The sequence below is a fragment of the Schistocerca nitens genome, chromosome 3 (assembly GCF_023898315.1).
Source record: "Schistocerca nitens isolate TAMUIC-IGC-003100 chromosome 3, iqSchNite1.1, whole genome shotgun sequence".
NCBI classification, from domain to species: domain Eukaryota; kingdom Metazoa; phylum Arthropoda; class Insecta; order Orthoptera; family Acrididae; genus Schistocerca; species Schistocerca nitens.
In genome coordinates this window covers 466,662,072-466,675,880 of record NC_064616.1, presented here as the reverse complement: position 1 = coordinate 466,675,880, position 13,809 = coordinate 466,662,072, and the positions used below count along the sequence as shown (strand labels likewise).

Genomic DNA, 13,809 nt, shown 5'->3' with positions numbered 1-13,809 from the left:
TGAACAAGTGCTCATAGCTCTTAAGATACACTACGTGATCAAAAGTATCCGGACACCCCTAAAAACATACATTTTTCATATTACGTGCATTGCGCTGCCACCTACTGCCATGTACTCCATATCAGCAACCTCAGTAGTCATTAGACACCATGAGAGAGCAGAATGGGGCACTCCGCAGAACTCATGGACTTCAAACGTGGTCATGTGATTGAGTGTCACTTGCGTCATATGTCTGTACGCGAGATATGCACACACCTGAACATCCCTAGTTCCACCATTTCTGATGTGATAGTGAAGTGGAAATGTGAAGGGACATGTACAGCGCAATAGCATACAGGCCGACCTCAACTGTTGACTGACAGAGACCGCCGACAGTCGAAGAGGGTCATCTACATCGTCATCTACATCTGCATCTACATCTACAGCTACATCCATACCCCGCAAGCCACCTGACACTGTGTGGCGGAGGGTACCTTGAGTACCTCTACCGGTTCTCCCTTCTATTCCAGTCTCGTATTGTTCGTGGAAATAAAAATACTTGGTATGCCTCTGTGTGGGCCCTAATCTCTCTGATTTTATCCTCATGGTCTCTTCGCAAGATATACATAGGAGGGAGCAATATACTGCCTGACTCCTCGGTAAAGGGATGATCTTGAAACTTCAACAAAAGCCTGTACCGAGCTACCGAGCATCTCTCTTGCAGAGTCTTCCACTGAACTTTATCTATCATCTCCGTAACGCTTTAGCAATTACTGAATGATCCTGTAACGAAACGCGCTGCTCTCTGTTGGATCTTCTCTATCTCTTCTATCAACCCTATCTGGTACAGATCCCACACCGGTGAGCAGTATTCAAGCAGTGGGTGAACAAGTGTAATGTAACCTACTTCCTTTGTTTTCGGACTGCATTTCCTTAGGATTCTTCCAATGAATCTCAGTCTGGCATCTGCTTTACCGACGATCAACTTTATATGATCATTCCAGTTTAAATCACTCCTAATGCCTACTCCGAGATAATTTATGGGATTAACTGCTTCCAGTTGCTGACCTGCTATATTGTAGTTAAATGATAAGGGATCTTTCTTTCTATGTATTCACAGCACATTACATGTGTCTACATTGAGATTCAATTGCCATTCCCTGCACCATGCGTCAATTCGTGGCAGATCCTCCTGCATTTCAGTACAATTTTCCATTGTTACAACCTCTCAATATACTACAGCATCATCCACAAAAAGCCTCTGTGAACTTCCGATATTTTTCCATAAGGTCACTTATATATATTGTGAATAGCAACGGTCCTCCGACACACCCCTGTGGCACACCTGAAATCCCTCTTACTTCGGAAGACTTCTCTCCATTGAGAATGACATGCTGCATTCTGTTATCTAGGAACTCTTCAATCCAATCACACAATTGGTCTGATAGTCCATATGCTCTTACTTTGTTCATTAAACGACTGTGGGGAACTGTATCAAATGCCTTGCGGAAGTCAAGAAACACGGCATCGACCTGAGAACCTGTGTATATGGCCCTCCGAGTTTCGTGAACGAATAGCGTGAGCTGGGTTTCACATGATCGTTTTTTTCTAATCCCATTCTGATTCGTACAGAGTAGATTTCTAGTCTCCAGAAAAGTCATTATACTCGAACATAATACGTGTTCCAAAATTCTACAACTGATTGACGTTCGTGATATAGGTCTATAGTTCTGCACATCTGTTCAATGTCCCTTCTTGAAAATGGTGATGACCTGTGCCCTTTTCCAATCTTTTGGAACGCTATGCTTTTCTAGAGACCTACGGTACACTGCTGCAAGAAGGGGGGCAAGTTCCTTCGAGGACTCTGTGTAAAATCGAACTGGTATTCCATCAGGGCCAGCGGCCTTTCCTCTTTTGAGCGACTTTAACTGGTTTTCCATCCCTCTGTCATCTATTTCTATATCTACCATTTTGTCATCTGTGCGACAATGTAGAGAAGGAACATCTGTTGACTCCAGGTGGCTATTTACCTGAATACTTTCAATATAAGATAGTCTCCCTCCCCTACCTACCTAAGTCACTCAACATTCCTACACATACAAACACACATGCATATTTTGAATATTCAACCTGTTATGTATCTTAAAATCTCAGCACTCTGATCTCACTACAAATGTTTTCAGTACATAAAGAGTCATAATATTTTAAGCTCACTTCAAACAATTCTCTCCTAAATGTCTGTAAATGTTATGCAACAAAATATAAACAATATATGCTATCCAAACCTGAGAGAAAAATTGAGCCAATTTTTCCTTCAATTTTTCCTTGTAAAAGACTTCACTTTCTGTTGGAAACTGTTCTGGACGATTCTGAGATGACTGCGGAGTCATTTGTGATGGTTTGTTTTCATCTCTTCGCCTTTGTTTCTCTTCTTCCCAAATGGCATTTAGTCCAGGATTGATGGATCGTTGGTCTGTTTAATAAATGAACCATGCATGAATCATACTGGACATGTAGTGTCCACAGCAGGCAATATTTCATGACACAATAGGTAATGTTATACTCCAGTCATACCAAATTTAATAAAAGTGAAGAGACAAAAGTCATCAGTATAGATAGTAACGACAGAACTGTGGGGTGGGGAGTGTCACAGGAATTAGAAGCAGAAACTGATTGCAGGTTATGACATGTTATACCTTGCTTTGCTGTGAATAGGTTTCCAGCTTGTGTCATTGTGCTCCTCTACCAAAGGTACAAGCCCATTATCATCCTTGTTAATTAGGATTTACATGTTTTATATTGTTACATATCTTTATATTAATGATGTGATGATGATTAGTTTCATTTGGACATACTAATCTGGTGTCAATGTGTTTATTGTAACACAATGTATGCCATTTATTGAGCACTTATTCAACCTAGTAATCTGCAGTTTGTTAAACTCTGTTGACAGGGGCACATGATATCTGACATAATGTGATTTCTGTTTTGCACTGTTTGCAGTTACTAGGTAACCTCTATTTTATTGACTTTTTTCTTACCTACTTTTTGTTCACTTTGAGCTTTATGGGCCATGTAAGGCCATATTACTTCCTAATGTGCTTAAGTAGTAAGTGGGTAGGCAAACTGCAATGCCAGTTTGATAAACAGAAGCCCACGTGTAATTTGTGAAACAATATCAAAGATAGCCTTGGTGGCTCACTTTGGGTTGAAAATATTCTTTGTGCCTGTCCATAAAATATTACACCATGAAATGTGTACTGGTGAAAGAATATGAAGTAAATAGATTTTAATCTCTAACTGCCGATAGCTGTGGGCAATATTATAATCATAAAAATAACTGCACCCAGATTCTACAAAATGTTGCATTTAATGTACCATAGCGGAGATCAATTTTTATAAAATGTAATAAAAGTCTGTATGAATGTAATACACTTGTCACCTAAGCTGCAAGCATTGTACACTTTCCATCACCGAGTGTCTACAAGAATCAACTGAATAAATCTAGTACAATAAGATTAGTTATTTAAGTTCTTGCATATTTGTGCGCTCCCTATTCTTTTCTTAATACCTTTTAATTCTAAAGCCATTGCTTCGTAGTTGGATAACTGGGGACAAGAAAATTTCGTGAAAACAACACAAGAAATAATGTGAAACTGGCAGTTTTTGGTGAAATAACACGAGTTCAACATTTTTTAAATAATATCATGAAATGCAAATTTTACAAAATATTGTGAAATTTGTCATTTTCCTGTATAAGAAATGTTAGATATCTGAGGACAGCAATATACCAATATTCATAACTGATAGTTACTGAATGACAGAATTGTATTTTGACTTCTTATTTTGGCAAGACAGGTTTGTGTGTAATCTCAAAATGACAGTTCCTTTCCCACATAACTATGACATGAAGTCAAAAGTACCATGTAGCAGCTATATTAGCAAAACCATTGAAAATAGTAAAAAACACCAAAATTGGAAAGAAAATACCAAAATTGGAAAAAAAGAACACTAGGTTGGGAAAAAACACAGAAATTGGAAAAAAGTAGCACCAAATTTGGAAAAAATAACAATGCTATTGGCAAAAAATAGCACCGATACTGAAAATATAGTGCCAATATTCACAAAATGTAGCACCGCAGCTGGCTAAAAATAACACTGAATTTGGCCATAAGTAAAACCATTTTTTTCCTGTTCCTACTAATAACCCTTTTGCAGTGAACTCATCTGTTAAGGAAACGTCAATTGGCATTGCCAAGAAATTTTTGTTGGGAATTCAAAGCTGCAAAAGAGTTGAAAGGAGGATGGACATGTTATATGCCAATCTTACCTGTAGAATGCTCTTTAAGTTTCCAGACAGTATTATTATTAAATAAAAATCTCTCGGTGTACATGCCGCGTCAATTCTGGATGAAACTCCAAGCTTTTATTATTAGATTTTTCTTGTAAATTGGCACACGAGACAGTTTTGTTTTGTTGAGGAAGATTCTGAAGTTTGAAGTAGATGATCCATAAATCGCAAAGTGTTTAGATTGCTTGATTAACAGGGATTCCCGAACTTTTCTTCTAATTCAACTGAGTGGATTTAGTTGGGAGCATATTATTTTCTGATTGTTTTCATTGTAAACTTATTGCTTAAGATGCTAAGGTATGTCTGTTTGCTGATTGCTGATTTGTAATCAACAGCTGACCCATTTATAGCTATAGTTCTGCAGATGTACTAGCATATTCATGTATTTCTTTTGTCTCTCTGACTTAAGTTTGTGTCGTCTTCTTTAAAGGTTGCTGCAACATGCAACGAAAGAAAAGCTGAAAAGACTTTAATGTCTTTTTGCTCTCAGCAGATGATATGTGCTTCACAACATTCAGTTCTCTCTCTCTCTCTCTCTCTCTCTCTCTCTCTCTCTCTCTCTCTCTCTGTGTGTGTGTGTGTGTGTGTGTGTGTGTGTGTGTGTGTGTGTGTTGCAAATGGAGTGAGGGGAAAACAACTGTCTATATGCATCAGTAGAAGTCTAATTTCTCTTGTCTTATCTTCACAGTCTTTAGGCGAGATCTGCTGGTGACAGTAGGATATTTCAGCAATCTGTAAGAAATGCCGGCTCTCTAAACTTTCTTGATAGTTTTTCATGACAAGAACATCTTCTCCACTCCACAGATTAGTATTACAGTTCATGGAGCAATTCTGTGACACCTGTGTGCTTTTCAAACCCACCAGTAGCTAATCTAGCAGCACACCTCAGAATCACTTTAATGCCTTCCTTTAATCTAATCTGATAGAGAACACAAACACTTGCGCAGTACTCAAGCATAGGCTGTGCAAGTGTTCTGCATGCTATGTCTTTTATAGGGGAGCTACACTTTCCTAGAATACTCCCAATAAACAGAAGTTGACTCTGTCAGACAGAGGGAAGCAAATTATTATTTGTGGGGACTTCAATGTAGATTCTCTTAAAGAGGGTAATAGGAAAAATGATCTTGAAGTATTACTTGGTTCTTTCAATTTGACGCCCGTTATTGATTTTCCTACTTGGGTGGTAAAGGATAGCAGCTCACTGATAGATAACTTCTTTATAGACCAAGATAAGTTTAACCAGATAAATGCTCAGCCTGTTGAGAATGGTCTTTCTGATCATGGTGCACAGCTAGTTACAATATATGACATAGCACCATTCAGCAATACTAAACAGTCCTCCAAAGTAGTACGTTCAGTCAACGATTTAACAATTGCAAATTTCAGGGAAAGCCTACAGCAGTTAGACTGGGATGAGGTGTACCGTGAACCTGATGCCAATTTAAAATATAATTTATTTCATGACATTTTTGTAAATGCATTTGAAAACTGCTTCCTCAAGAAAATAGTTAAATATACTCGTAAGAAACCTTGTAACAAACCATGGCTTACTATGGGTATAAAAATATCTTGAAACCAGAAAAGGGAAATGTATCTGACAGCAAGAAAGAGTAGTGACCCAGAAACTATCAAACATTATAAAAACTACTGTGTTATATTAAGAAAAGTTATTAAAAAATCCAGGAGTATGTGTATCATGTCTGAAATCAGCAACTCTGATAATAAAATTAAAACAATTTGGAATATTTTTAAATGAGAAACAGGTCAACCAAGAGCAGAGGAAGACAGTATTACCATCAAATTGAATGAAAACTTTATGAACAAAAAGTCAGAAGTTGAAAATATTTTTAATAATCATTTTCTAAATGTTGTGGATATAGTAGGATCCAGGTGTTCATTAGAAGATGCTAGGCTGTTAATGGAAGAGGCCATACCTATGCAATTTGATACAGTTGAAATCTCACCCACTTCTCCCTCTGAAATTAGGAAAATAATAAACTTGCTTAAAAGCAAAAACTCACATGGAATTGATGGCATTTCCAGCAAAATACTAAAAGCTTGTTCTCAACAGATAAGTAAGATTCTCAGCCACCCGTGTAATAGCTCTCTGGAACAGGGCATTTTCCCTGATAGACTGAAATATGCTATTGTTATACCTTTGCATAAAAAGGGGGATAGATCTGATGTCAACAATTACCATCCAATCTCCCTTCTAACAGTTTTATCCAAAATTTTTCAAAAAGTGATGTATTCAAGAGTAGCTTCACATATCTGTAAAAATGAAGTACTAACAAAATGTCAGTTTGGTTTCCAGAAAGGTTTTTCAACAGAAAATGCCATATATGCTTTCACCAGTCAAATTTTGAATGATATGAATAACCGAACACCACCCATTGGGATTTTTTGTGATCTCTCAAAGGCTTTTGATTGTGTAAATCATGAAATTCTGCTAGACAAGCTCAAGTATTGAGGCATGAGTGGGACAGTGCACAAATGGTTTAATTCGTACCTAACTGGAAGAGTGCAGAAAGTTGAAATAAGTAGTTCTCATAACATGCAAAGATCAGCACATTCCTCAAACTGGGGAACTATCAAGAATGGGGTTCCACAAGGGTCAGTCTTGGGTCCTTTGTTGTTCTTATTATATATTAATGACTTGCCATTCTATATTCATGAAGAGGCAAAGTTAGTTCTCTTTGCTGATGATACAAGTATAGTAATCACACCTGACAAACAAGAATTAACTGATGAAATTGTCAATACTGTCTTTCAGAAAATTACTAAGTGGTTCCTTGTAAACGGACTCTCACTGAATTTTGATAAGACACAGTACATACAGTTCCGTACAGTGGATGGTATGACGCCATTAATAAATATAGACCTTAATCAGAAGCATATAGCTAAGGTAGAATATTCCAAATTTTTAGGTGTGTCCATTGATGAGAGATTAAATTGGAAGAAACACATTGATGATCTGCTGAAACGTTTGAGTTCAGCTACTTATGCAATAAGGGTCATTGCAAATTTTGGTGATAAACATCTTAGTAAATTAGCTTACTACGCCTATTTTCACTCATTGCTTTCATATGGCATCATATTTTGGGGTAATTCATCACTGAGGAATAAAGTATTTATTGCACAAAAGCGTGTAATCAGAATAATAGCTGGAGTCCACCCAAGATCATCCTGCAGACATTTATTTAAGGATCTAGGGATATTCACAGTAGCTTCTCAGTATATATACTCTCTTATGAAATTTGTTATTAACAACCAAACCCAATTCAAAAGTAATAGCAGTGTGCATAACTACAATACTAGGAGAAAGGATGATCTTCACTATTCAAGGTTAAATCTAACTTTGGCACAGAAAGGGGTGAATTATACTGGCACTAAAGTCTTTGGTCACTTACCAAATAGTATCAAAAGTCTGACAGATAACCAACAAGTATTTAAGAAGAAATTAAAAGAATTTCTGAATGACAACTCCTTCTACTCCATAGAGGAATTTTTAGATATAAATTAAGGAAAAAAAATATTAAAAAAATAAAAAATAAAAATAAAAAAAATAAAGAAAAACAAAAAACAAAAAAAAAATAAAGTTGTTATATTAACTTAAGTATGTTGTTAAATTAACCTAATTATGTCATGTATTGGTAAATTCAACTCGTTCCACATCATTACGAAATATCGTATTCATGATCCATGGAACTTGTATTAATCTAATCTAATCTAATCTGCCTTCCCTACTACCCACCTTATGGGCTCATTCCATTTCAAGTCACTTTGAAAAGTTATGCCTAGATATTTAACTGATGTGGCTGTGTCAAGCAGCACACCACTAATACTGTATTCAGACATTACATGATTATTTTTCTCACTCATCTGTATTAACTTACATTTCACTACATTTAGAGCAAGTTGCCACTAATCACAACAAACACAAATCCTATCAAACAGATAGCCTATCCTTCTAAAGTCACTCAAAGCTGACACTTTAAGTTGTGTGTCAGACTGTTTATGGATGCAGAGAACAGCAGCAGTCCTTCACACTTTCCTGGGACACACCTGACAACACCTTTGTCTCCGATGAACATTCATGATCCACGACAATGTACTGGGTTCTATTACTTGAAAAGGCATTGAGCCATTCACTTATCTGTGAACCTATTCCATATGCTTGGTCTTTTATCAGCAGCTTATAGAGTGGCATTGTGTCCAATACTTTCCAGAAATCTACGAATAAGTAATCTACTTGTTGCCCTTCATCCATGTTTCACATGATTTTGTGTGAAAAAGAGGTGAACTGAATTTCGCACACCAGTCGTGATTCCTAAATCCATGTTGCTTTGTAGATAAAACATTTTGTCTTTCACAGAAATTTATTATATTCGAAATACACTCAAGAATTCTGCACAAAATGGATGTCAAGGACATTGGTCTGTAAATTCCTCAGGCCATCCTTTTAGCATTCCATTATACAGGAGTCACCAGCACTTTTTTTACAGTCGCTTGGGACTTTCTATTGGGCGAGAGATTCAGAATAAATGCAATATAAGTAAGGGTCCAATGGTGAAGAGTACTCTCTGTGAAACCAAACTGGTATTCCATCTGGACTTGGCGACTTGTTTGTTTCCAACTCTTTCAGTTGTTTTTCAGCACTCAGGGTGCCTATTTCTATGTCCTCCATACACAAGTTTGTGCAGCAGTCAAACGATGGTCTGTCTGTACGATTCCGCTGGGTGACTGATTTATTAAACATTATATTTAAAACTTCAGCTTTCCTTTTGCTGTTTTCTACTGCCACATCAGACTGATCTACGAGTGACTGTAACGAAGCCTTCAACTTGCTTTGTGATTTTACGTTAAGAATGGAATTTTCTAGCATTCTCAATAAGATCTTTTGCTGATGTCTGACAGTGGCAGTTATATGCATTGTGAATTTATATTTTTATAGAAGCACTTAAATGTCCATCACTCTGGAATTAAATGAGAGCCATTCATTGTCTAAGTAAGATACTCTTGACATTATGGTGGGCCATGTCCAGCCAATCAGAAGACTGGTGTCACTTGTGCAACTTTCTAGTCTTTGGGTGCGCATCTTTCTAGGAGTGAATGGTTGTATGTGATTGCTAAGTATGGTATGGAGCTATTGTATCAGCATACTCTGAACAGAAACTAACTGCTATACAATCTGAACCAGATGCCTTGCCTTTATTAAGTGTTTTAGGTTGCTTCGCTACACCAAGGATATCTATTTCTAAGTTACTCATGTTGGCAGTTGTTCTTGATTCAAATTCTGGAATATTTACTTCATCTTCTTTGGTGAAGGAGTTTCAGGAAACTTGTTTAGTAACTCTGTTTTAGTGGCACTGTCATAAATAACATCACCATTGTAATCGCATAGTGAAGGTATTGATTGCATCTTGCTGCTGGTGTACTTTATACAACCAGAATCTCTTTGTGGTTTTTATTTCAGATTTAGAGAGAGAGTTCCAGTGTAGAAACTATTAAAAGAATATTGCATTGAAGTTCATAGTAAATTTCGAGCTTCTGTAAAAATTCGCCAATCTTGGGATTTTGCATTCTTTTAAATTTGGCATGCTTTATTCACTGCTTCTGCAACAGTGTTATAACCCATTTTATGTACCATAGGGGATCAGTACCATCTCTTATTAATTTATTTAGTATATAACTCTCAATTATCCGTGATACTATTTCTTTGAATTTAAATCACATCATGTCTCAGCTTACAAAGTCAGACTGGAAGGAGTGGAGACCGTCTCTTAGGAAGGTGTCAAGTGAATTTTTATCTGCTTTTTTAAATAGATATCCTTCATATTTATTTTTGGTGGGTTTGGATGTTATGGTCTTCAGTCTAGCTACAACAAATTTGTGGTCATTAATCCCTATATCTGTCATGATGCTCCCTATTTGATCAAGATTATTTGCTGCTAAGAGTTCAAGTATGTTTTCACAACAATTTACACTTAGAGTGCGCTCCTGCAGTGGAGAAAGCATTTAGTACAATTTCTGAGGATGTTTTACACCTACTATCCTGTCTGAACACATATTTTTGCCAACAAATCAAGGGTAGATTGAAGACACCACCAATTATAATTGTATGGGTGACCCACTTGTGATAAGATTCAAGTTTTCTTTGAACTGTTCAGCAACTGTATAATACGAGTTGGGGGGGGGGGGGGGGTCAGTAAAAGGAACCAATTATCAATTTATTCTGCTGGTTGTCAAGTATAACCTCTACTCATACTCACAGGAACTATTTACTTCAATTTCACTACAAGGTAAACTACAACTGACGGCAATAAACACTCCACCACCAACTGTATTTAATCTATCCTTTCTGAACATGGCTAGGACCTTTCTAAAATTTTTGGCTGAACTTATCTCCAGTTTTACCCAGCTTTCAGTACCTACAACAGTTTGAGCTTCAGTCCTTTCTATTAGCTCTTGGAGCCCTGGCTCTTTCCCAACACAGCTATGACAGTTTACAACTACAATACTGATAGTTACTATGTCAATCCTCTTCCTGTGTCATCGTACACCCTTCAAAAACTGAAGCCCTTTTCACACTTTCCCAAGACCATGTAACCTACATATATTTTAAAAAAAAAAAAAAAAAAAAAAAAAAAAAAAAAAAAAAAAAAAAAACTATCCAGTCCTATCCACACAGCCCCACTACCTGTGTAGCTGCTTCCTGTGTATAGTGAAGTCCTGGCCTATTTAGCATCAAGTAATAAGTTTTAATCTGCCAGGAAGTTTCATATCAGTGCACGCTCCACTGCAGAGTGAAAAATTCATTCTGGAAACATCCCCCAGGTTGTGGTTAAGCCATGTCTCCACAATATCCTTTCTTCCAGGAGTGCTAGTTCTGCAAGGTTTGCAGGAAAGCTTCTGTGAAGTTTGGAAGGTAGGAAATGAGGTACTGGCAGAATTGAAGCTGTGAGGACGGGTTGTGAGCCTTGCTTGAGTAGCTCAGTTGGTAGAGCACTTGCCTGCAAAAGGCAAAGGTCCCGAGTTCGAGTCTTGGTCTGGCACATAGTTTTAATCTTTCAAGAAGTTTCATATCAGCGCACACTCTGCTGCAGAGTGAAAAATTCATTCTGGAAACATCCCCCAGGTTCTGCATGATTTGCAGGAGAGCTTCTGTGAAGGTTGGGAGGTAGAAGACAACATACTGTCGGAATTGAAGCTATGAGGATAGGTCGTGAATTGTGCTTTGGTAGTGTAATCTACCCGTTCCTTCCTACTTGCAGCTAGTGTTTACAATAAGCGAAGTCTTTTATGATAAATTCAAGAGGAGTGATGATTACAATAAACTTTCTAGTTTGCTTAGCTTATCATGTTGAATTGGCTCCAGTTCTTCTTTAGGGGTCTGATCCTTGAAGCTGAAATTCTCACATTTTAGGTTCTCACTGTCAAATTGAACTAAATAAATTTGAAAACTGTTGTTGCAGAATTTTTGTTTTTACATAAATATGTTTTGTCACATTTTAGCATATGATACAGTCTTTCAACTTTTCACATTGAGAAAGCTGAAATTACATTGTTTGCACAAAAATACAAAAATATGCCCTATCACATCAGAGGTGTGCTTATGACTCTCACACTCTGCGGAAATAACCATATTCCAAAGGGTTTACAATTTTTCTTAACAAATGAATTTCTATTAGCTTCTGTTATTTTCGATTATTATTTCATAAATGAATCCAGGATTAAACACAGTAACCAGTAAAATATTGCGTAATTAATAATAGAAATTTTAAGTGTACCAATAGCTCGTAATTTAAAATGTTTCTATAAAAATTACTTTAACTGTACATTCAAAACTAGTACCTATCGATTATAACATCGAGACTAAAACATTTTATAAAGTAATTCATTTTCATAAATTGTAGCTTGAAATATAACATACTGTGTATAAAATTAAATGACAGTTTTCAGAAAAGTGACTGAGATAATACTGACCTGTCCAATTTTGAAAAATAATAATGGTATCAACAATTACTGCTGAGGAAAAGTAATGCTAGTGGAGGATGTAATATTACAGTAGCTCAGTTGGTAGAGCACTTGCCCGTGAAAGGCAAAGGCCCTGAGTTTGAGTCTTGGTTTGGCACAGGTTTAAGCTGCCAGGAAGTTTCAAGTACCTAATTTATTATATCAATGACCTGTTCAGCAGAAGAGATTAAAGTGGTATGAAATAGTTGTCTAAGGCAAATCATTATTGTTGTAACCCTATACAGTGAATGTGCATAATTAAACAGCATGCTCCTGCATCTCCAGCCCAAGGAGGCCACCTCACTTGGCACAGACAGCACAGCAAGTGCTATGCCATGTATAAACAGCAGAATATAAGATGTCAGACCAAGTCCTCAGCTGCTCTAATGCTTTGTGATTAAAGATCACTTTACCGTTAAATTGTGCAGCTACGTAACTCATGATTTCGAGTCCTTGTTCTTATCACAATGTCCTTCAGTGTGTCTATAATTGCATTTATGTGGAAGTGAATTAAAAGTTAGTTGGTGGGAATTCTAACATTGTGTTGGTGTAATGTTATAATATATTTTGATGATGTGTGTGGTATGCTCGTCCTCATGTTTCATTCCTCAGCTCGCTATGGCCAGTGGAAGAAATTCTTCAGTCTCTTGTTGCACAGCAGTGAGCTCTCATCAGCCAGCAGCAGGCTCTCTCTGAGGCACTAAACAGTAGCTGAGTACTAGGGTTCACCGCTGTTGATGCAACCTCCACCGTTTCCTCCACATGATGATACTGCGGAGGACTTGGATGCATACGAAAAATGCTTTCAGCAACATTTCCAAGATTTTGGTGTCACTGACCCCTGCTGTGTAAGGCTTTCTTTCTGTCACAGATTTCTCCTCGAGTTTATCATCATCATCATCAGCAGCAGCAGCAGCAGCAGCAGCAGCAGCAGCCAGTGTCACAGCAGCGGTCCCATGCCCCTCTCCTGTTGTGCCCTTATTGCTTTGTTCAACACAAGCAGGCCGCATGCCCAAAGTGATGTGATGTGAATAAAAGAGGGGGGGCGACAATTGCATCTGCGTGCAACTTTCAATCTCATGCATCAGACGTTAAAATGGATGTAAACTGTGTTTCCCAAGTGATGGTAGCCCCAAAAACACTTTATACAGATGTACACATTATGGACAAGATCCTACAAATGCAAGTAGACACTCGTGCAGCACTGACTTTGTTAAATTCTCAAACTTATGCAGATCTTGGATCACCAGCATTGTCCCCTGTCTCTCATCAGTTGGTGAGTTACAACAAACAACACTGGGACAGTTTTCTACTTCTGCAGTTTACAAAACAATTGTTCAGCCTTTGACCATTCTATTGGTAGATAATGCCAACACTGAAAACTTATTTTGGTTATATGCTTTCAAAATTTGTGGCTTATCTATTCCTGATGAACTGCATTTGGTATTGGATGAAGTTCACTA

General features: G+C 37.3%; 1 protein-coding gene across 1 annotated transcript in view; it reads right to left on the bottom strand.

Annotated features, from left to right (window-relative positions):
- LOC126248392 (DNA polymerase zeta catalytic subunit) overlaps positions 1-13,809 on the bottom strand; it is a 227,444-nt gene that overhangs the window by 175,417 nt on the left and 38,218 nt on the right. The window contains exon 7 of the mRNA XM_049949342.1: positions 2,265-2,452. Within this exon, the coding sequence (XP_049805299.1) occupies positions 2,265-2,452 (188 nt within the window). The remainder of the gene's footprint in view (positions 1-2,264; positions 2,453-13,809) is intronic.